This window comes from Lonchura striata, chromosome 12 (genome assembly GCF_050655825.1).
Source record: "Lonchura striata isolate lonStrDom1 chromosome 12, ASM5065582v1, whole genome shotgun sequence".
NCBI lineage: Eukaryota > Metazoa > Chordata > Aves > Passeriformes > Estrildidae > Lonchura > Lonchura striata.
In genome coordinates, this window is record NC_140714.1 from 5511999 (window position 1) to 5537004 (window position 25006).

Consider the following 25006-nt stretch of genomic DNA (forward strand, 5'->3'; position numbering starts at 1 on the left):
GGGGCAGGGCGGGGACAGCGCGAAGATGGCGGCGCCCTGGGCCGGGCGGGCGGGGGCCGTGCTGCGGGACCTGGCCCTGCGATCCGCCCGCCCGCGGGCCGGATTCCCGGTGAGTGAGCGAGCGAGCCCCGCCGTCCCTGCTGCCGGCAGCTTCCCCTGCGCCCGGCCGAGCCCCGCGGCCGGCGCGGCTCCGCTCGCAGCCTCCCCGCGCCCGGCAGCGGGCGGGACCTGCCCACTGCCGCTGGCTGCGCTGCTCGGCTGGAGATGCGCCCGAGCGCGGCCCCGGCGCCTGCCCGCCTCAGGGCTCCGAGCGCCTGGCTCCCCGCTCAGCTGCCAGAACTCGGAGTTGTTTCAGCAGCAGAGCTGGGTGAGGCTGTGCGCGGAGTGGCAGCGGTTGTCTGAGCACGTTGCGGGTGGCAGCAGCGCCTTGGTTTGCTCAGTGCGGCTGGCTGAGGTCACGCTGGGGTGAAGATGCCTGGCTGGGGAAATCGATCCCAGCTCAGGATTCCCGGTGGTCCTGAAGCTCACCAGAGCGGTGGGAAAGAGTAGAGGAGCCTCCTGGAAGGGCTCAGGGGCTCTCTTGATGTGTAGCAGCAGTTCATTATTCAGCTCCACAGCAGCCCTGTCCAGGTAAAATGAGATACGCACATTCTACACAGCCCTCGTGCTTTTGGCAACCAACCTTTTCATCATGAGCAGCTGCATGAGAACCTTTGGTCCACACTTCTGAGCATCAATGTTTTCCCCGAAGCCAAAGCCGCTGGAGCAAACAAAGCGTGTTTGTGTCCAGGTGTGTCCGCAGGTGCAGCTGCTGGGAATGCTCCTGGTGCAGGTCCAGGTGCTGCTGGTGCTTAACTTGCCTTGCACAACTGCGACTCTGTGGTTTAGCTTTTAACCTCAAAGAGGTTGTAAATCCGAAATCTTTTGTGCCCAACTTTCCTATTTGAATGCTGGCTACAGTATTTGAGAACTCCATGCAATTGATTTGTTGATTTAGCATTCGTCCATTGCACATAAAAAGGGAGACTGGTTATGTGTGGATATACACACATAATGATATCTGTATACATACATTTATCTGTATATATACAGATTTAATCTCTTTAGTGTGGATGGGCAATGCTGTCAGTCACAACAATGTTTGGGGAATATGCAGTGTATGGTCCAAGATGTGTTCCTGCCATCAAGGCAGGAGTCCGAACCCGCAATAAGTAATTTGGAGGTAACATCCCTGTTCTTGTAGGGCTTGGAAAGGCTGGAGTATGCAGCAAAGAGTCATCTTGGTGTGAACTTAGGAGGTGTTCTTATTGAGGTGGTTTTTTTGGTTTCAAGCCCTCTCTAGTGCTGCAGTGATATATAGTTGGAAATTAGGAGCTCATGGCTGTCATCTCTCAAAGCATGGAGGCACTCTGTAAATTACCCACTGAAATAACTGGGTGTCAGCTCAGATACTCAAGAGTATTCTTAGGATATCAAGGTGGCCATCTTTTTTTTTATTATTATTTTTGAACTAGAGCTGTTGAGCTTGCATTATAAATCACATTTTGTTATGTTGTTTCTGAACTTTGACAGATGCTGAGAGCATCTTCCAAGATCTGTGTTTTCCAAGCAGTCTATTTTCAAGAGCCACATCAATACTGTATAACAACAAGTTCTTAATTTCAAACAAACTACTTTCCTATATAAAGGTCTTCAATTTGGCAATGTTGCATAATAGAATTCCTATCTAAACAGTCTCCTAATCTTCCACTGTCTCAGACTTTAAGCTACAAATTATTTGATCAGCCAGAGTCTGGATTTCTGTGCTCCAAATTGGATAAGTGATCTGAGAGTAAGAGCCCTTCCATTGAAGGTTTTTCTCATTTGTACGTTTCATTTTCTTGTTCAGATGAGAAGTTACACTGTTACTTTATTTAGCACAAAACACCAAAACCTGTCCTCAAAGCCCATCACAACATTTCTTTCACAGATGAGGGTCTTCCATATGGTGTGAATGTGATCAAGAAATAGCAGTCTCCAACTTTGTTGTTTTGGTAACCCTGTGTGAGATTTAGAATCTTTCCTCATAGCCCTTATGACTTATTGTTGGAGTGGTGTTTCTACACTTTGTTGCAAAATTTCTTATTATTTCAAAACTGTAGCAGTGAAATTTGGATATATTCTATCACTGTAGGAGTGGAGTAAATGGTAGTTGATCCTATCATATGAAATTATTTTATCACTCTGCTTTCCCTTTACTTTTTTATAACTGTTAAACACTTTTTACTCCTTTTGCTGTTTATATTCTTGGTAGATTCAATTCTTTGTGCTGCTGGAGTTTTAAATCTGACCAAACATTTTAAGAAGATAAAAGATAGGTTTGAGTTGTGTGCAGTGCTTGTGGACAGGGGCATTCAGGCCTGCTCTTGCTGGAGCAATATTTGTAAAGAGCTGTGACAAACGCTCCTGGGACCACTCGGCAGCAGAATTCAATCTTGTTGGCTGGCAACAAATAGGCTCCATTGAAGGCTGTTTATTTGAATGGGAGTTGGATTGGGCCCTTTGGGAGAATGCTGTGTTTTCAAAATAGCTTCAGATGCAGTGAAATTCAGCCATGAATATAAATGAGGAACAATTAAATCAGAATCATAAAAAAAAAAGAGTGCTTAAGGTAACTCTCCAGTATTCTAATAGGGTGAGCAAGTTGGTTGGTGCATTATGAGCCCTGTCCCAGCCTTCAAAATGGGCCTCAGTCCTGCCAGAACACATCCAGATTCCACATGCATTGAAAATATTAAAAAAAAAAAAAAAAAAAAAAAAGGAAGGAGGGGAAGATGAAATTAAGCAAGATTTCTGTTATAAAATTTGATGGATCCTATAGATGTTACAAGTAGGGAACTGCAAGGTTGCTCACTGCAGATGCGTTCAGTTCCTAGACTTGTATATCTGTAAAACCTCATTAATGTTGAACATAGAAAGTTCTGCCTTTTCTAGGAAATTATCAGCTGTGGTTGCTGATCTTTCATGTGACACAAAATGTTACTGAAAAAAAAAAATTCAATTTGTGGCTTTAGAAGCTACTTCAATGTTGAATTCTTTTTTTCTTAGTTTTCTTTGTTGTTCTTGAAATTTTCTTTGGACTGCTTCCCTATTTGGCTTTTCCTGGTTGGCAGTTTTGCTATATTTTCAAGGTTTTACATTTAGAGGCAGGAAATACATGAGCCTACAGACTTTCCCAAACAGCTTTTTCTACAGGCACCTCATCCAAATGACAGGAAAGCCCTCTTCAAACTCTAGACAAAACTGAAATGCCAAAGTGGAGCAGATGTTTGGCCCACTCCTTCCCGGCAGTTCCATTAAACACATGGTTATTGCATCCTATTTTGAGATGAAAGAAGGAAATGAAAACATAAATATAACCTCAGACTGTGATGATTTTTTTTTTTTTTACATCTTTTTTCCCCAGTTAGTTTTATACTAGTGGAACTTCTACCCTGGGAGCAATCTGGCTCTGACACAGATACTTACAGCTCTGTCTTGAAGTAGAAAAGCTGCATTTTGGTGCATTGATTTACCTTCCTTTTTACTTCATGGAGGCATAATCAGGAGATAGGGCTAATTAGGTAAGAAAAGAGAGCCTTCATGAATATGACATGAGATGGAGAATTAGCCACACCTGTGGTCTTAAACCTGGCTCTGAATAAATCCTTCTTCTTGATCCTCCAGCTAAACTCCCAACCAGTTTGCCCAGGGACTCCTTACATTCCTTGGGTATGTTTAGGATTGGTTGAAGTTTTTTAATATAAAAACAAGTGGGTTTTTTCATTGATCTGCCTCCTGAGGAACTAGATAAAGTGTCAATAGACAAACTGTGTTTTCTTTACAGTTATCTGAGTGATTGTTTCCTCCTGTTTTTCTCTGGAAATGTCAGTGTATGTGGTAGTTTTCCTTTTTTTTTTTTTTAAGTCACCTTTCATTTGGTCTATCTGGCTGATGACTGCCAGCAGGGATTTTATCTGAAATGTGTGAAGCTGCTGAGATTCTTTTGGGAATACAGAGAAATGAGATGAAGGTTTAGACACAGTTGGGGTATAGTTGTTTCTTAGAAGTAGTTAATTTCTCTGCTATTTTATCCTTTCTCTTGTTTGCAAGGTTCTTTTTCACAAAAATGGGCAGTGTCCCCATTTCATGTATAGAGATAAGGTTGTCTCCCTCCTTGTTTTGGGGACTCACTCTTTCCAAAGTGATTTAGCCTCAACTGATAATTTTTATTGTTGGCCACACGTGTAGTGTAGTATTGCCTTGGGCAGTCCAATTTTTTGGTGCATATTTGTGACTGTGACTATTATCTACAGCTTTGAGCACGTACTCTGAGATTTTCTCCAGAAAATTTCCTCTTCTAATACTCTAAAAGCAGTTTCTAACTATATGTGACTCAGCTTCTTTCTTTCATAGCACTTCAATAAAACACAGGACAGAGAAGTCCTATTACCTGTCCAACTGCATATGACAGTAGCTTTGGAACTGTTTATTAACCATTGATCCATTATTAGTAGCTGATTATTGATTTTATTTTAACTAGATAACAGCAGGAGTGGATATGAAACAAATAGGAGTTCAGATTGACTATTGTGAAAAATTCCTTATTAGTGGAGTTTTGCTGCGGTGCTAAATTCTTTGTTGTATGAGTGAGACTTAAAACAGATTCTGAACTGGCAAGCTGAAGCCATCCTTTAATGTGGTGATGAAAATTAAAACCCTAGATTGGTCTTGTAGTTTGTTTGTGATATTATGCTGATGGTGATGTTTTTGTATAATTAGTGGCTAAATGTTAACTGTGAAGGAATTTAAAGACTTGCTGTTTTTCCACTTACTTGTTGGAACATCTTTTTTAATTCTTCAGTCAACAATTTATACTGATACCACAAATATATTCAATAAATGCAAGTTTTGTTTTGTTTAAAAGGTGCTGCTTTGAGGAGATTTACTCATTAGCTTTATTCTTCCTGTCTTCTCTCTGGTCTCTTTCTAATTGATCATGGATTTCCCTAAACTGTAAGAGTCTGTATCCCATAATTGAATTAAGTTTTATTTTGATTCTGTGATGATCTGAGCATTCAGAAGCTTTGAGTACAAAATTATAAAGCTCTAAGCACTCACAACTCCATTGGGCTTGAATGTGGGTTGGGGTATTTAACTCAAAGACTGTTTCATTTAAGAAAAGACTTTTAAACGTATTTTGTGATACATTATTATTCATTTGTGTTTACTTACCTTGCACTGGGCAGTACTTGGTGACAGATCAATTTTTGCCTACCCTGTTTGTCTTTATTTTGTGTATTGTAGAATCACGGTCTGGGTTGGGTTGGAGTCTAAGAAACAGCCTCAATTTGTGTCAGGAGAATCACTCCTACTGTAGATTACCTTTGATACCTTAACTCTTGTCCACCTAAATTCTTCATGAGATGCAAAAGTTTTGTAAGAATTGTCAGGAGGAGTGAAAAATCAAGTGAGCGTTTTGATCATGTTTGGTAGGTTTGCCTGCTTGTCTAAGACCTTTGACTGAAAAATATGAAACTGCAAATTAAAAACCAGACACAGATTATTATTGGAACACTTCCTCATCTTTTGATATCTTTCTCTGAAGGATCTGTGGACAAAAGGAGAGTTTAATTTGACATCTGCTAATTTCATGTCAGCCAAGAAAGCAGTTACTGTCTTGTGTAAAAAAAAAAAAAAAAAAAAAAAAAAAAAAAAAAAAAAAAAAAAAGTTGTTCATACAGAGTATTGGTATAAAAATGTCAGGGAAATTCCAATTATTGGAGGAGTTCTATTGCCAATTGTACATAATACTGATGGGTATAGGTAAAACATAGAGCTATTCATGATAATTAAAGATGAAAGGCTTATTGAAAGGAACCATATCCTTTTTATTGTCAAGATAGTACTTGCTAAGGTTTGAAGATGGCATAAAAATGTATTTTCCCTTAAATTTTCTATCGTCTTCAATTCTGTCACTCCAAACACATTGGAAACAGTGAATCTCTTTAATTGAATTCTTTCATGCAGAGTTTCAGCGTAGATTTGTTTTTCAGTTAAATGGCTCAGATTAAAATAGTCTAAAGTAACACCATAAATTTTGGAAGTAGAGGAGCAGATATTTAGAGCTTGCTTTAAACATGATGTGAGATGATTGAATGTGAGTCCAAGAGCAGCTGGAGTGCTGGAGCTCCACCTAGGGAGGGTTGATGACCCAGCTGAGAACCCGTGGGTCAGGATTTGTGGGCACCCCAACAATACTGACAGGGCTGTTGTGCATTTCTGCTGCAGGCACCTGCACCAGCAAGGACCAGATGAAGCTGCAGAGCCCTGAGGAAGCCTCAGTCAGCAGCCCCTGTCCTCATGGAGGACTTCATTCCCCCCAGGTCCTGCTGGAGTGACAGCACAGCTGGGAACACATCTCAAGAGATCCAGGAGGTTTCTGGAGAGCTCTGATAACTTCCAAAGGCAGAGGTGTGAGGAGCTGGCAACAGGAGACCCTGCTGGACCTGACATGTGGGAACCAGAACTGGTCAGGGCCCTGGCAGCTCCCTCTGGGGAGAAGCTGAGGGAAGAACAGTGGCTGTTGTTTATTTCTAATGCTTTTTCTGGGTATTGCAGCATGGGCTGCAATAAGACACAAGAAGCAAGGCTGGACACAATCCCAATTTCCTTTACCAGTGGAGTAATACCATCATCCTTTGGGCTTGGAAGTGCTGTTTCACCGGATTAAAATTTACCATTCTCTTCCTTCATACAGTCAGAAATGTAGAAATCAGTCAAAGACTTTGAGGATGATGAGAGATGATGCTTCTTGTAGTGTCCTAAGCTTGCTTTGAGATTTGAGAATGTCAACAGAGTGAATTTATATAATTAGGTATAAACAATGGAGAAATATTAATAAAGAAATTACCTGCAAAGGAAGGAAAAATATTCTTAATGTTTGGCTTCCTATTAAAGGTTGACTGCCACTGATTATTCTGGGCAGTTTCTGGTTTCTCCCCAGCTGTGCCCAAGTAGCTGAAGCCTCTCTGCCTCTTGTCTGTTAGAGCTTGCTTCATGTCAATCTAAGTCAAATGGACTAATTAAAACCAAAACTTATTAACAATAAAGGGTTTCAATTCAGACTGAAACAAAAAATGAGTACCAGTCTTTTCTTACTGCTTTCAGGAAAGAAGTTGGTATAGACCACTCTGGACTGGTTCAATAAACCAGATATGACTTAGGCATGCAGTGAAACTGTTTCTGTAGATACTTTTCTGTATTTCTTTATTTTACTACCATGGGCATTTGCATTTTTGTTGCTTGGGAGTGTTATGTTACTTAGTGCTCAAAGTCGTATTCTGTGATGACATAGTTGGGTAGCGTGGAAATTATCATGATTTGACTTCAATATTAAAGAACTGGAACAAAAAAACTGTGATTATTTTTCATATTTCCTTCTCTGTGATGAAAAATGGAGCTCAAACTGTCTAAATTGGCATTTATCGGTGTTTTTCTTAAAATATCAGTGACTTCTAACACTTGAAAAAGCATTCTTCCAGGGTATGGTAGGCGTGAAACACTTCTTTGATAGATATGATTACTTGAGATATGAATGCAGAAACGTTTCTGTTAATCTTTGAGTTATGCTTTGAGTTTTGTAACAGTTTAGGAAGCTGAATTTGCATTCAGGAAATAAAAATTTGACAGTGGCTACTTTGTCTGATGTTTGGTAGTACAATAGTTTTAGAATTATTTTTTCCTGGCTATGTTTACTATTTACAACATTTCATCATAGTTGCATAAAAATATAATTTTAATCTTAAAAAATTAGGAAATTAAACACTTTTTAATGATCAGAACAAAAATATAAAATTTCCCCTCAAGATACTTAAAATATGTGGAGAAGATGGCTTATTTCTCTTTTTGAATGTGTTGTGCATATCACCAGCAATCTTCTTTCATTTGCCAAGGCAGGGAATGTGTTACAGTATTTTCTGCAACTGATTATGCAGTTGTGTATGGTAGTGAGTTTATTTTCATCGGATACTTCAAAGCCTTACTTTTTAGGTCAGGAAAGTATGCTTCTCTTAAAGCTTTGAAGTACAAAATAAGCAAAATGAACATAATTTGACTAAAATTAATTACTAATGCAAAGCAGAACTTCTGATGGTGAGAACATTGACAAAAGCAGAAACTGAATCTGGGATTTCAGGTTCTTCTCTTGCCAAGCAAAGGGTCTGAAAATCAATTCCAGAGGTGTAAAGCTTCTCTAGGCATGCTTGCTCTTCAGGCACATGTAGATATACAATAAGTAATTTTTAATACTGTTTTATTAGGCTGAAATTTGGTTTAAAAATGCAGGGAAAAATATTTTGCCAACAATTTCTGCAGTAAGGACAGAGGACATCATTTGGCTCTTTGAGTGCACTGGGAGCTTGGTATTTAGGCAGCCAGCTTTGTTTTGTGGCATCCTGTTTGTGATGTGACCTTCTGCATGTTGTTTGACCCAGACAGTTTTCATATAATCCCACAGAATAAGGAACCTGCACTGTTTCAGGGTTTTTGGAAGCTGCTGTTTAGCACTGTTTAGGTGAAGGTTCATGGGTTGAGGTGTGCTCAGGCAGCCTGTCCACACTAACCAAAATACATCCCAGAACTTCTCAGTGTCACGAAGGCGCTGTCATTTAATTTGCAGAAATTTTATTTTGCTGATTGCATATAAATCGAGTCCTGAATACTCCCTTGGGTGGGCAGCAGGCTGCAGTTGTCAGGGATTTGGTGATGTTCTGCTTTATTTGGAGGTCAGTCTGTAGCAGCCTGACTGAAACAGCTGCTGAACAGTGTGGGAAGTGGAGAAGAGAGGTCAGAGTCTTGCTATTCAAGAAAACAGTCTTCCCACCCTCTCCTCTTTTACTTTTGAGGACTGTAGTCCTCACAAACCCAGAAGGATCATCCAGGTGGTGGCTGCTAGGATCTCTGCCTTGTAGAGCATGAGGATGTGGGCTTAGATTCTGGTTTTGTGAGATAAGGAGAATAAGAATGACAGAAGGAGCTCAAGTGTGACCCCGTGCATGTTCCTGGTAGTTTACAATGGAGCTTAGTGGGTAGCAGAGTGTATTTACAGAATAGCTGTCAAAATCCCTGAGTGTAAGCAAGCTGTAAATAAGTCTATAAAGTGTAATCGTTACTGGAGACTTTAAATCTGCAATGAGTGAAGGACTGGCTTCAAGTTCATTCTTGTGCCTGCTGCCTTGCATGAGAAGTAAACAGAAGGATAAATTAGAAAGCTGAGTTTGTACATATATAGGTACATTGGAAGATATAAAGGCACATTGAAGAGAATTGTGAAGTTTCATTTGTGTTTCCTGGAACTAATGACCTGACTGAGCCCTGCAGTGGAAGAACATCACACCACACTCATCGTGTCCAGGAGAGGGCAGAGAGAAGGCTGGGATCAATCAGTTTGCAATCAGGCTGATTCTGGAAGGAAAAGGAGGAGAACAAGGTCAAGTCAAAAGAACATAGTAGGGCAGGCATTCAGAAAATGTTGAGATAAAAGTGTTTCTTGCAGTAGACAGTGAGCAGGAAGGTTCAGGAGAAGTGGTAAGGGAGTCATGTTTAATTAAGAATGCAGTCAGGATTTTCAGTCCCACTTCCACCCTGAGTACATTTATTATCCTTACCATTTAATCTGTAATACTGTGAAATACACAAGAAGTTTCTAAAATTTGTGGGTTTTATGTGCATATTGCTATGGTTTTGTTTAAAGGGAAAGGTTCATTAATAGATACTGTTCTGTTTTTTTAATCCAATCTATATGGTTTTGTAATCTAAATTTCAGAATTGTGAAAGAGATGGGTGCTGTCTTCTGAAATCCTCTTCTGTTTCTGTGACATTTGGTAAAGCACAGCAAAATTCTGCTGTTTGCTGTTAGAGCTAGTGTGGAAAAATTTACATGTGCTTTAAGGAAAGAGATAAATTAAGCAAAGAAAGCATCCCCAGCATCCAGCCACTTCAGAACTGATGGACACACTCCTGATGTTCTTCTTTCCCAGCTAAAGGATTCCACCATTGAGAAAGGAAAGAAAGCACTGAGTCAAAAATAAAGAGGGATGTTGAAGTATCATTATATGTTTCCTAATAAATATCGATTAATATGTCATTGCAGTTTAATATATCTTTTAGTGGAAGGAAACATTGTTTTAAAAGTGGAAGAGGTAAATCATCATTAATATTTTGTATATTATTAATGAATTGATTTTGAGGTAGTGGATAGTGAATGAAATGTTATGTTTAAACCCCCCCGAAATGGTAGCATTTTAATGTGAAAAAACTTTACTAGAGCCACATATTTTTAGATTCAATTACCTTGGAAAGTTGGCAGTGCAGCTAGTGAGCAAGTTTTGGGAAGGTTCTCCCACTTCAGTGAGCAAATCGGGGGAGAGTGAGGGAGTTTGATTCATGACTTGACTTTGGGGTCAAATCCAGTAGGCTTATTTCTTTAGTTAAATCATTCACTTTCCCAGGTTAATTTTAACATTCTGGGTAGGCTGTTCAGGTTGAGGCTGAAACTGTTCTTTTTATAATTGGTTTCTGCAGGATCTTGCTACTTTGAACTGTGTTGTATTACAAAAAAATGTCAGACCTTCCTACTCTGCCTAAAAGTGTTCCCTGCTGCAGTCCCTTGTGTCTAACTTTGTATTTTCTTCTTAAAAAGCAGAAATGTGGCTTATATGGCCATTTCATGTAGAGTATATTTTATATGTGTTTATTTGATAGGAATTTCTGTTCATTTTTGTGGTATTATTGAAATAAAACTCCTTTGGTAAAACTGAAATTTGAAGGAGAATTTAATATTGTTTCTCATTTAAATTGTGTATGAATAAATGATTACAAATTGACAGATACGGCTTGTAGTGATTCCTTTCTTGAGTGAAAAACCAATTTTTATTTCCTTCTTAATTTAGGAACTTAAAATTATTAAGCGAGAAAAAGAGAAACTAGATGCAGCTCCAACACAAGCAAAATGAACTATGAATTGAAAATTTAATCACTGCTTTTGTTTCCAGGGCTGTGTTGCATTGCACTAAATGCAGATGAACCAGCTTTTACTTAGGATTTATTAGTAACAGAGATACTGCGGGTGGTTGTGTGGAAAATCAAAGTTCTCCAGTGTCCCTGCTGGGGGACCTACATACCTACTGCTACTGCTGCCTTGTTGGGACTCCCTAAAACCAGACAAAATTAAGAAAATAAAAAGCTATCGTATTTATTAGGACCTTTTCCCAGGTGTAGTCATGCCTTAGGATTTTAGCTTTTATGTTTATCATGTATTTGTAATCCTGCAGTTCTTTAGTGTATGACTCTAAATTCCGTATAGAGTGTTAGAAAATGTTCTCCCATTTTGGTCAGACAAAGCAATTCCTCTGCAGGTCTGGGAATCAGAACACCTCACTGTCTCAGGCCCTGACAGATGGAAACAAAAGTCAGCTAGGGGGGAAGCAAACTTGGGGTAAATTACTTCATTACCTAAAGCTGTAATTGGAGGATTGACCCACAATATGCAAATGGGCCAAAGTTATAGAAGTGTGAAAACCCATGACCCATCATCCATTTTTGGGTGTGATCCCTGGAGAGGCTGCATCTACCTGAAATATACTTGAAGGCCCTTCAATAAATATAAGAGCTTTTTATTCTCTTAATTTTGTCTAGTTTTAGGTAATCCCAACAAGGCATCAATAGTAGTAGGTGTTTAGGTCCATGCACTTCTGAGAGGGTTCACCCAGAGGATTCACTTGCTACTAGGCTTTTAAAATTATTCCATTAAACAGTATACAATATTTTCTGCTTTAATTTGTTTTGAAATAATTCAGCCATACTTTATAATGCCTTATGGAACCCATCAATATTGCCTGTGTATCTGTCTAATGAGAGCTCAGTAAATTAGCATATTCATTAAACTAACAAATTATTGTTCTGTTAGTAATTGGTGACTGCCTGTTTTTCAACAGATGAGTGATGTCAGCAGGCATCAATTAGTTTAGTGTGCTTTGTTACCTACAGGTAGGTAATCTGTGGTTGATAATCTTTGCTTTATTAGGTTGTGTTAGAATAATCAGTGCTGACTGGTGGTGGGAGATAAGTAGTTTCTCCTAACTAAAAAAGATGAGATCCCTAAACATACCTTCTTTAGCTTTTCAGTTAAAATAGATTCCATCTCTAAAATTGACATGTTACTAATTTAACAAAGCTCTTCTCTTTGTTTCTTTCATATTTGTCACCATCTTTTTTTTCCTGCTGTGATGCATTCTGATTCCTCTCTCTGGTTTGCAGCAGCTCGTCTTACAAAAAATCTTGCAGTGTGTGACAAGAGAAATTGGCTTGTCCTTAACTATGGGAAAGTATTCAGGGCAAGATTTAACTAAGCACTTGTTTTGATTGCATCAACTAGAGCTAGATGGTGGCACAAACACCTCATAGAGTAATAAAAAACAATCCTGTGATGGTTTCAAACTAGATTTCTGAAGTTCTTCTGGAGTGTTGTTGTTCTGGACAGTGATTTGCAATGGATGTGAGTAATTGCTTTGGAAGGAGAAATGCTCTTGAGCAGGTAGTTTCATGCTGTAGTCCCCAGGCTTAGTTTGCAGCAGTGCAGTCACATTTTCAGGAACGAGAGCTTGTGAGGAGAGGTGATGGCCTGTTTCACTCCTCTGAAGTTGTTAAACTTGGAATACTTAAAATTTATGCTTTCCAAGCTCTTGGCCACCCTCTCAACTGTGTGAGTCCAATTTTTTATACAATTTAACAATAGCAATCCTAATAATTATAGTAACTGTGAGCTCCTTTTATAAACAAGCTCCCATTTCTTTTTTTCTGTATTTTGTGAGTATATGAAGAGAACCATTTAGTTATTTAACACAGGCATCTTGTTTCAAAGAGTCATAGATGTTAGGAATAGTAGCAATTATCCACCAGAACAGGCAGTCCATATTTACTAAATAAAAAGGTAGGGCCATACTTCATGTGTTTTTTATTTTATTTGAAGTTAGGTTTCATAAACCTGTGTTGCATGGACAGATCTCACTTGTTCTCAAAAGTGAGTATATGGTTTACTGGTATAAAACAATAAATTACCCTGCAGATTATTGATCAAAATGCCTTAGCCTTTAGAAAACTGGGAAGTGTGATAGGTATTTTTTTTTCTGTGTATTTTACTGCTCAAGGTATTTTGTGAGCTGTATTTTCAGGAATAAACATGGAACTCAAAGACCTGTAGCTGTTAACTTGAGTTTGTGTGTTGGTTTGAAGTCAGTTAAAACTAATTCCCAATTGTAGGAATAAGTAATGGGATGTTAAAAGGTCTTCAGGTGTACCTGTAGATTTTAAAACCAAATGCTCTTGTTTAAGGTCTGGTCTGCTTATGGTGCCTTGATACAGACTAAAAATAAGCAATTCCTGAACACTGTGAACAAAAACATGGAAACTGTTTTTTGTCAGGGAAATATTCAAGACTTCTTCCTAAACTAGCTCACAGAATCAATTTTATCCCTCATAAATATGTCACAGAGGTCTAGATTGAGGCTTTGGTCATAATGCTCAGTGTTGGATGAAGCTGCTGGACTCTGCTGGTACCAAAGGGACCTGGCTGCCATATGGCATCCCAGCTAAAGCAGGCAGTTTGGGATGGGGATGGAACACAGTTTCCTCTGTGGCTTTTAAACAGCATGACCTGGATGCTGGCTCCTGCCTTGGAAGATGAAAATTGCTGGTTGGTGGCAGCCAACAGGACATTAGTTGGGAAGGACATTTTCTGTCCGTAATGTGCAGCGTTGGCCATCTCTGGAGAGGAGGGGATGTGTGGTGTGGCTCCTGGGGCAGCTTAAAGCCCATCAGCCTTACCTCTTTCCAGTTTATGTTCTACTTGAAAGACTTGCTTTCCTACAGAGCTATTTTTTGCATTTTATTACTATATTTGTAATAAACTTCTGTTTAGTGTGGTACCATTCTGCTAAATTTTTGTTTCTTCTCGGGTTAACTTACTCATTTCGCGGGCACTGCCAGAGAACTGAAAGAAGTGCATTAGTTTGTTTTCAGTTGCCTATGTGGTATATTTTAAATACATGACCTAATAAAATGTGTCTATTCCTGCAGTGGTTTATATGAGGGTATTCAGTTTAGTTTATTTCTGATGGTTTCTTTTTGAGAGAAACTTCTACATCTTTGTCAATTACAGAGACTGTATGTCAATAAATATAATAAAGGTTTATGCCTCACATTGATGAATGGTCTGCTCTTTCATTACTGTCATCTTTGTGTATCTGCTTTCCTTCCTATGTGCTTGGAATTGTATTACAGGGCAGAGTGCACAAATTGAATAAACTGGAATGCTGTAGAATGTGTTGGCTAAGCAAATAGATTTTTTTTTTTGTGACAGACATTTATTTTTGATCATATACACTAAATTTTGGATACAGAATACATCTAATTTCCTCAAAAACACCATGGTCTTTCTTCCCCATTGACTTATTTCCAATATAGCCACTACAATAATGTCCAAGTTTATAAAACCTGATACTTTCTATATTTGACATATCATTTGCATTTATGCAGAGCAAATTTGTGTTGCTAGAGCTGTTTTATACTGGCACAGGATCAATGAGCAGTTACAGCTGCTTGGCTTCAGTGGAGCAGCAGGGGGAAGAAAGAATTGGGCATTTATTTGACCGACTTTATTGCCAGGTGCTTTTAAAAGTCCATCTTTGTTTTGTGATAATAATATTGGCTTGCATTAATACTGTAAATGAAAAGGGAATGTTGGATGTTAAAGTGTGTCTTCCTTTTAGCAGTCATGCAATAAAATGCATTAAGCTATGCTAATGAAAACAGTAGAGCTTCTCAAATTACATAGGTGTGTCAAGGGATGTTCAATTATCCTAGAAATTTGCTTAGTGGTGGTTTTGTTTTCTTTAACACTGGATTCTCTTCCCCAAGCTAAAATCATTTGGCATTTTACAAAAGTAGAGTCTTACCAAGAGAAAATAAGTATTTATACTTGGGGCTTTTTTAAGCTAAATGGTCTGCACATGAATTCTGGACTTGAAAGGTGAAATATTTGGTTGTGGATGGTTAGCCAAGGTAGTTCCATGTGGAATTAATGGCACTAAATTTTTTAAAATTTTATTTTTTTAAGTCCGAGAGGCCTTAGTTGTAATAGAGGCTGTAATTTGAATCTTCAGTTGTTTGTCAGATTTAACCTTTCAATTATTTCTTTTGACAGCTTTTTCATATACTTCTTAAAGAACAGACTTAAGTGATTCTTTCTATTCTATTTATTCTATTTGCCAAAGTCAGCCTTGGATGTTTTACCAGGGAGGCCAGAGAATGAGAAAACCTTATCCTGAACATAAAAGTTCAGGTAAGAAATAATCAGTGACATAATCTGATGAAGTTTGGGGTTACTGATGCTGCTCCTGTTTGGTGCTTATATAGAACATTTCTTTTTGAGCAGAATTTTGCTGAAGTAGTTAACATGCAACTTGCAAACTTCTTGATGAACGTGTTAAGACAGTTTCTTCTGGTTTTATGTGTGTGTGTTTTCTTTTTCCAAAAGCAAGCTCTCAAAAGATACCTCCTGGGTCATCTGAAAGATGTTTTACATCAGAATAGTTAATGCTGCATATATAACAGTGATGGCAGTGTTTTCTAAATCTCTTTGGGGGTTTTGGGGGAGAGTTTGGTGTTTTGGTTTTTTGGGTTTTGGTTTGTTTCTTTTTTTGTTTATATTGAAGCAAATTTCTGCTAGAATATGTACTTTTAATTCCACTCTGCTTTAACTGAGTTGTTAGTTTTTTAGCCCTTGTTATTTAAATAATACCATTTTCTTATTGTAACGGGACAGCTAAAGAATTGGCAAATGGAACAGTGGAAGAATAATGCAAATCCAAATACATTATTTGTGCAGGGCCTCAAGAATTTTGTAAAAGAAAAACCCACCAAACAAAATGGTGATAAGTAAGAGGTTATGAAAGTTATATGAAGAATCATTTTTTTTCTCTAGCAGTAGTCAATAAACCACAGATACAATTCTGCAACACCTGACCTTGTTAAGATGATCAAAAAGAAATATTTGATTTCTTCATGTGTATGCCACTCATTTAATCATGCTGTGAGACCAAATATGGTCTCTGCTTGTATAAAGAAGGAATTTGGACAGAAAGCTTGTTCAGAACAAAATGCACAATTCCCAGTAACAGTAATTTTCTAAATCCTCCTCACTCTATATATTTTTGGTCGACATTATTGTGATTCTGACTGTTAACAAAAATCTTGGAGAAGGGAAGGGAGATTAGAGGTGAAACCAAACTAATACTTTGTGCTTTTCAAAAATGCCATATAATTCTGGCCAGCAGGAGAAAATCTGGTTTGAAAGTTGTATTTGAATAAATAATTCTGCCTTCATCTCACTTCATGTTACTGCTCAGCTGATGCCTTTTGTTTCACTTACTTGAATTTTGGGATTTTTGATGTTGTTGTCAGGCTCTCAGGAAATGTTATCAGTTGTAAAAGAGCTTTATTTAAGTATACTAATCTCTTTGATAAGCACTTTCATTAGAAATTTAATCTTAAGAAATATCTTATTAGAATGAATTTAATTCCTTTTTAAAGCTTTATTATTTTAAATAACAACATTTTATTTTCTGTGTGCTGCTAGTAATGTTTTCTTAGTTTCACAAACTGATTTATTCTTAAACCTTATTTGTGGTTTGAAAATAAACAACACCTTTGATTTACCAGGCATATCTGAATCTCAGATAAAATCCACTCTGCATCTTCAATGTGTACATCAATACAAAACACAAAGTTTCCATATGAAAGGATAACAGAAAAATGCCACCCGTGCAAAATTTTCTGGTTCTTTATCCGTCAATTTATGAAGATGAAAGATGAGATGTCACACAGGGAGTCAGGGTTTACTAAAATCCACACAAAATTTCCAATCTCCTCTTCACAGGCTGGTGGGACAGGATCTACTCCTTGTACTCCAGCCCAACCTGGCAGTAAAGATGAAACACAGACCTTGAACTTGTGCAACATACTGGGTGTCAGCTGGGACAGCTTCATGGAAAGATCTGAGACATCTCTGGTGTTTTCTGGCTAAAGTGGAGGGCAAGGAGATAAAAATATTCAAGCAGGGATAAACTGGGAATAGAAGGTGATGAGAATAATTAACAGAAATTAATAAAAACTGGACTCTGCTTTCCTGTGCTGTAGGTTCTCTTTCAGCTGCCACCCCCCATTCCCTCCTTCACACTGAGATTATTTTTCTGATGCTGATTTACCATCTAATTCTTTAGTCTGTCTTTGTGGAGAGCTGGAACTGAAGTGGCAAATCTAAGGGTGTTGTTTGATGCTGCTGCAAGCAATGAAAGGGCTGTAAAACAGGAAAATGAGTGAAACAAAGGCATGTGATGGCTGAGCTGTGTTCTGTGCCAGGTTAAAGTCTCCTTCCAACAACTTTAAGGGGGAAGGGCTGGATTAAGGCTGTCTGAAGACTGTCCATGGGAAATAACTTTATCTCAAACCTTTCTAGGCTTTTCCCTAGAGTTTTGAAGCTGTACCTTTGTGCATCAGCACTCTTACTGTCAGTGTCACTTGTGGATTTATCTGCAGAATGCAAAAAAGTTTATGAGGCCCAAGAATTTAGGTCATTTGAAGCCCGTCTGAAATTTTTGGGAATGCTTGGTATAAATGTATTTGGAGGGTGAGGATTCAAGATTCTTGTATAATCCAGATACAGATTTAGTGCAAACAAAACATCTTGGACTGGATATTGGTTCAAAGCAGCATCTGTTTACTCATGTTCCTGAGATTTCATGGCACTTTTTTTTTTGTCTTCACCCTAAAATGCATGTCCACAGCTGTTTTGATTTTTCAAGATGGTCTTGAAAGAACAGTCACCTTTACAGATTCAAAGCTTGTGCTTTATTTCATCTCTTGTAACTGCTTTAGTTTTCCTGCTGTCCTCATGACATATGGAGGGTACTCTGCAAGTGCTTTAAAGCAAGTTTTTCATGTTCTTTGCTCTTCAGAGCTTCTGGTACAGACTTCAGATACTTATTAATTTTATCAAGCAGTTCATTCACAACCAGGAGTTTGTCTTTTGTGCAAAGACTTGATTGAAAGTCTTCAGCTGGCACTCAGTAACATGGTCTCTCTTAGAATTAAGTGACATAGCAGGGGGAAAAAGTGTGCTCACTAACCTGGAGTTTGTAGGCTTTGCTTTTCTGTGCCAGCAGCTGTTGAGCAGACCTTTGTCTCATCCCCCTTAGGAATGTTTCGACCCTTTTCAAAGGAATTATTCTTTTATTTCCTTTCTGTGTTCCTCTGACAGGTCTGGTTCATAATTTAGGAAATAAATATTATCATAATACCTTAATATTAATTGTCCAGTTTTTATAAGAGTAGATGTGTCTCTGTGCTTATCTATGTCTGAACTTTATGCATATGTAATAAGATTTTTAGCATCTCATCAGTGGGACATTTTGAGTTGTAAAGCAGTTGTATCCCAAAAGCTCCTGTGAGGTGCTGAGAGGGTGTTTGGGAGCAGAGGTTACTGCAATTCCTATCAAGCAACAGCCACAAAAATCTTCCCCAGAAAGAATTTTTTTTAGTATTTTCCTTCTTATTAATTTGATTTAGATCATCTTAGTAATATTTACATGTGAAACTGGTTTATTTTTCTAAGTTATGAAAAAAATATGTTTTGAAGATTTGGTCTTAAATTATAAAACTAGTGACCAAAATTTTATTAGCTCTATTATTGACCTGTAGAAATTTTTAGATAAATTAAAAGGGTCCCTCCTGGCCCCTAGTGTTAGTCCCTCTGTGGAAATGATCCTGAAGTGATAATTGTTAGAGCCTAGCAGAGAATTTATAATAGGAAAACAAATTAAATGTCAACAATTATGAAAGGGACTTTAAATTTTGACCCTGCATTTGAAGTATTGCATAAGTGTAATAACATATCATCCGTGAATAGCATGGGGGAACATAAATCATGTGAGGTGTCTGTATGATGTGTAGAATTAGAGATAGCCATAGAGCAAACTGACAATGCCATTTTGTTCCTCTAAAATATGTTAATCAGGTTATGCATAGAAGGATTTAAAATGTCATCCTGAGCTATTTGTAACTATTTAAGTTCAGTGGGAGTCACTTCTACAGAAAACATGCAGCTATATACTGTAGAAGATGGGTTTGTGTTTTCTTTATGCATTAATCTTTTGTGCTGTGTTTCAAAGAGAATAGAACAGATGGGAGTTTGCTTTTGAGACAGCTCAGCCTGTAAACCTTGAGTACTGTGAGAGGATGTGTTATTGAGACTTCAGCATAGAGGGTTTTTGTTTTCACTATAAAGTTGCATTAGGTTGATAATTTTTTTATCATGCTGTTAGAGATGAAAGTATAGTAAATAATCCTCTTTGTCCAGCATTTCTAAATACGTAGCACTGGCTTTCATGCTGTGTTCCTTACTTCAGGAGAAACCAAGAACTGATTGTGGCTGCCTGCCAGGGGGACAGCAGTTCGTGTCTCCGTGTGGGAAAAGCATCTTTGGCTGGCACAAAATGGAATTATACCATTGCCAGGAGCCAGCTCCACCTTTGCCATTATACCATTGCCAGGAGTTAGCTCCAGCTCCTTAATTATTGCTTTTGTGTGAATCAATTTATCTTGTGTGGAGAATGTGTCTGCACTTAAAACCATTCAGTAAAGATCTTGTGACTTCTGTAGTGCCTCAAGGTTTCTTGCCAGGACAAGCAAATGTGGTGTCTTTGTGTGTGTAAGGTTGCTGTGTCTTTGTACCCACAGGGTGTAGATGTGTTTGTATTCCCACAGGGGTGTTTAAACTGGCATGTTGGGAATGAGGAGGGAATTATTCTAATTATTCTCATTATTTTAATTATTATAACCAGCTGTTGTTGGCCTAGCATGGCTGGTGTGGCTGTGCTGGTGTCCTCAACAAAATCTGCTTAGAAGCACAACAAACAAACCAGAGACAGCAGAACTCTGAAAATACTTGTATTAGTGTTTAGTTTCTTACAGAATAATGCTAATTCCATGTTAGTTGTTTTTCTTTCAGATGTGCTTCAAGAAACACAGAGAATCAGTGGAAATAATTTTATAGGCAGAGATTAGATGAAATGTCATATTAATAAGGATATTTAACATGAAACTGAATTTATTTTAATGTAAGAGTCTGTTACTACTTTTATAGCAGAGGAAAACGTGAAAACATAAATAGACTTTGGAGTTCAAGCCAAATTTGCCTTGGTATTAAATGCAAGACATTTTGTCTGGCCAAGTGAACCTTGTGCAGCTTTTAAAAAATATCTGTAGCTTTCAGAGCACTTGGGATGCACAAATGTTAAGAAAAGGCACTTAGGTAAATCAATAAGTATTTTACCTCTTCTCTGGGTGTTGTTTAACTGCTGGTTTGAGATAACCATAAGGTGGATGAGCTCAGTGGGCTGTCTCATGAACTCTTCTTAATGAACATTATGTTATTTTCCCCTCTTGTTTTTTCTAGACTGTTCAATTAACCCCCAGACGATGGCTCAACCTGCAGGAGTACCAAAGCAAAAAAATAATGGCAGACCATGGGGTTACAGTTCAGAGATTCTTTGTAGCTGATTCTGCAAATGATGCCCTGGAGGCTGCTGAGAGACTGAGTAAGTTGACTGATAATGGGAGGACTCTGCTTCACTGGGTAGCAATCTAGAAAATAAATTGTTTTCTAATAAGTTTAAACAGTCTTTAAATTCAAACTTACTGAAAAGCTTTGATATTTCATCCAGACTATAAATGTAGTCTTAATTTTATATATGAACAAGTTTATAGTGGCAATACTTAGAACTTTATTTCCCAAATGTTTTGCATGCAGCATGTAACATGAATTCTTTAATTAACATCATAATAATTCAGAATGTCATGAATAGTTGTGGAGGAAATTTTGTGGGTATACTTGATATAACTTAAGGATCTGAAATAAATGAACTTGTGTAAAAAGCTGTTTTAAAAGAAAAATTCCCTCTTTTAAAAGTAAAGGAAGGAAAAGGTTGTAGCCTCTCCATTTTAAAGGATCCTCAGATGTTTGTTAATGTGTGTGTCCAAATGAAGAAATAGAAAAGGTGAGTTGAGTTACCATCACAAAAGGATGTGACAGTGGCTCAAAGAGAAGACCCTGCTTCTGGAGCTTTATTTTGTTTCTCTGACAACATCCTCATTCCGATGTGGTGAATAAAAGATGATAATGTGGATCAGAAATGAATTTATGTAATAACTTTTCTCTCTAAAAAGAAAGTGTTAAAGTACTTTGTCAATCTGTTCTAACTGAAATAATTTTTCTACTTTTTAAAGTTGTACAATTTTCCTCTTTTCATTCAGCTTTTGTTAATATATCAAATATCAAAATGCCAGAGGCCAGACATTATTGTAGTCTAATTGTGTAGGAACAGGAAGGTTTTTTGGTTTATGCTTTACATAATGCACAGGCCACTTAGTTAAATGCATTTCAATTTTGCACACTGGAAGGTAAATTAACACAACTTACTCATATCCAAGATCTCATCAGAGCTCAAGTAGCTGAGTTGCATTAGCATAATGGCTTGTTCAATCTCTAGAACTTCATTAAGGTGATGTATTTTTCAGTGATCAAAACCTTCTTATGACAATCAGTATATTTGAAAATATACCTAAAACAAAAAATTAAATGCAAGTATTATGGTCATTTAGCAGTACAAAATGGCACAGTCGGACATAAAGCAAAGCAGAAGAAATTGGAGTGTTTCCTCATATCTGATATCTGAGAAAATCAAGGAATGCTAACTGAAGCTGTGGCAGGTTTATCATCAGTCTTACAGCACTTAAACTCTCCTCTTCGTGATTGAACTCATAAATGGATTGGCCTGTCCAATAACTATTGCTGTTCTTGATGTCTATGCCTACTTGGAGATATAAATTACTCCATTAAAGCAGTGAACCTCCTCTGTTTTATGATGCTAAGTTTATTTTAAATAACCTCTGTAGCTTGCTTGCTTTTCAAATCACAGAAATATCCATCTATTAAAATCCAACAAACAAACTGTGTTTAAATAACCAAAAGTAAAATCCAGAACCAAAAAATGTTTGCTCATGCAGCTTTATCAGGTAAATTTTATTTTAATTGTGTGGTCTTGCTAGCACTTCAGAAAGTGGAAGTTAGTGATACCTTTCTTCATCTGGTGTAGTTGTTTTCAGCCATGGTGTACTACTGAGCATGAAGGAATTGTGGTTTATAGTGTGGAATCTATTTCATGTTGGAATGACTGACACTCCATTGATCCACTTAATAATTAACAACATCCTTGTTATCATTCTGGTGCTGTGCTGTCCTTGTACTTCTAACATGCACTTTGAAAACTAAGAATCAAGAACATCACTTTTACTGCTGTGGTCATTGTTGTTCCAAGATTTTTCCAGATTTATGTTCTTTGTGAGCCCTCAGATTAATATTGGCTCTGTAACTCAGGGTTATCTGCACAATTTGCAACTGAATATGCAACCACACAAAGTAAAAATATATGGGAAAACAGGAAACTTCAGCATACAGGAGGCATGAAATATTACAAAATAAAATAACCAGCGAAGGCAGTTTGGGGATGGTGTTGCTAGACAAGCATTCTGCAGTAAAATATGGGGAGAGGCCAACCTCTCCTGCCAAGTCCTGCTCAAAAATCTCATGTTTTAGGTGCTGCATGCCACATTGCAGCTGTCCTTCACTTTGGCTTCTTCAAACAAGAAAAGGTGCTTGTCAACATATTTTAAAACAGGATAAAGTTCTCAAAACTTGAAAGTCAAAGTTTCAGTATTTTTCTTCTGAAAAGAAATTCTTTCTATAGCCCTCAGGACTACAGGAGAAACAATAATTTTCCTTTATAATCTTAAAGCATTACATCACTCATATGAGTCTGTGTGTGTGATAAAGGGGTACAGGTAAGGGGATAGGAATTTCTGTCATGGAAGTCTGCATAAAGTATGCAATTCACAATTTAATTTCACAATTTCACCAACTGTTTTGTGCTTGGCAGAGCTGTCTTTACTGCTGCAGGGCCTGTGCTCACCAGTTCTGCTATTGTTGGATTTCCTGTTGATGCAATGGAAAGAGATGAGATGATTTTTTGCTGCTGTCTTCACTTGTCAGGAAGGTGTTAAAGCATGTCTTCTTGAAAGGGTTTGCCTTTATCCAGTATCAGCAGTTTTGTTACACTTTGTTCATTTCCTCTGTTTCTCTCTATTTTTATTAATATATACACTGAATGTTAATTTTTCTTAGATGCTTTCAAAACTTACCAACTGCACAAAAGACAGTCTGCAAGGAATTTTTAATGGAACTAAAGTGTTGGGGTTTTTTTCCCCTTCTAAGATAAGAATGGCAGATGTAAGAAAAATTAATATGACATCATTAATATTGACTTCAAAAGAAGTTGTACACAATAAAGAATACAGAATTAAGCCCCAAGGAATTCATTGCCTTCTATGTGCTAAGCAATTTCCCAGTGTAACCTTTGTAGAGAAGGCAATATATATATAGAGTGCCGAGAAATTCAGTCACAATAGTTTTCTGGTTTGTTAAAATTCTTGGTTTTCAAGAGAGAAAAGAAAGATGTCCCGTTTTGCTGCACAGTATGGTGTTGCTTGATCTGCTCTCTGAAGAAACTTAATTTGTAAACAAATTCTTACAATTCCAGTGCAACTATTTAATAGAAAAAAAAAATGCTCAAGAGCCAAGTTTTTGTCTGAAATATAAGCTCAGGTGGCTGTTCTTGAATTAACTCACAAGTCTTCTGATCTAATTCTCACTTAATTTAGGGCTTGTTTAGCCAGAGAAGGCATTTCCTTACTTGCTGTTTCTTTTCCTTGTACTACAGCATCAATACCTAAGGAAGTAATCCTGTGCATCATTTGTGAAAGGAAAATCTGTGCACTGTGCATCATTTCAGGGCATGGTTTGCCCTGGGCTCCTCCAGCAGAAGCCCTTGAGTCTCGTGTTCTGCTCTTTGTACTCTGCCTGATGGAGAAGCTGTTAAGGGACCCATCATTTCCAGCTAGGAGGTGGGCAGAGCTGAGAGGGGCTGGCATTAATCTGGAGGGGGCTGCTGGGCACTGTCATTTGGCTCTGTGCATCAGCAGAGGTGCTGGCACTGCTGACAGTCCTAAATCAATGCTGGGAACTTGGCATGTGTTTCTTTTTCTGAATTTTAACAAAAGCAATAGGATGCTGCCTCGTGCCACTTAGAGTGTTTCATTGCATTTAGGAATCAGTCAGGTGCACTGTTCACACTCTATGACAAATAAATGCAGTTCAATTGAGTGCAAGGTTTTTATTCACTCTTCTTAAAAAAAATAATAAAACAAAATATAGTCTCTGCATGTCCTATTTCTATTGCTTATGCATGAGGGAACTCATAAAATTCGGCTTTGGACTGAAGGTGTGCTTTTTCTATCAGGCTGGAGAGGTAAACATGTATTTTATAAAGAACAGAAAAGGTTTATTGAAGCATCTTTTCATGAGGTCATTTACCTGTCACCTATTCTTCACCATTTTTTAGAATATTGAAAGTGTTCTTGGTCATGTGAGCACCAGTCTCCTTCCTATCTCAGCTCCTGAAGTTTTTTTCTTCCCATGGCTTTTTAATTTAAAGGGAAGGCTGCATTTTTAGATGCTGTTTTAGATCCCTTATCTGAAAATTCACCTCTTTAGTACTAGTTCTGGAAACCACTTGAAAGCAATTTACGTTTAGAAGGGATCAAAAATTGACCTTTAGGCTGGTAGTGTCCTTTTTGTGTAGATCATGAAGAATTTGTTGGCGATAATGTAGTCTGGATTTCATTTAAGCTTTTATGCTGGGAAAATTAAAAACATCCTTGAACCTGATGTTTCTAAGGATATTTGAAATGTGAATTC

General features: G+C 37.9%; 1 protein-coding gene across 2 annotated transcripts in view; it reads left to right on the forward strand.

Annotated features, from left to right (window-relative positions):
* Positions 1 to 25006, forward strand: part of SUCLG2 (succinate-CoA ligase GDP-forming subunit beta) — a 112765-nt gene continuing 87759 nt past the window's right edge. Inside the window, exons 1-3 of one of the 2 annotated variants that reach the window (XM_085590324.1) lie at positions 1 to 109; positions 6310 to 15418; positions 20591 to 20732. In XM_085590324.1, coding sequence (XP_085446450.1) covers positions 20651 to 20732 — 82 coding nt within the window. In that variant the 5' untranslated portion in view covers positions 1 to 109; positions 6310 to 15418; positions 20591 to 20650. The remainder of the gene's footprint in view (positions 110 to 6309; positions 15419 to 20590; positions 20733 to 25006) is intronic. The other variant, XM_021550959.3, reaches the window with a different exon arrangement.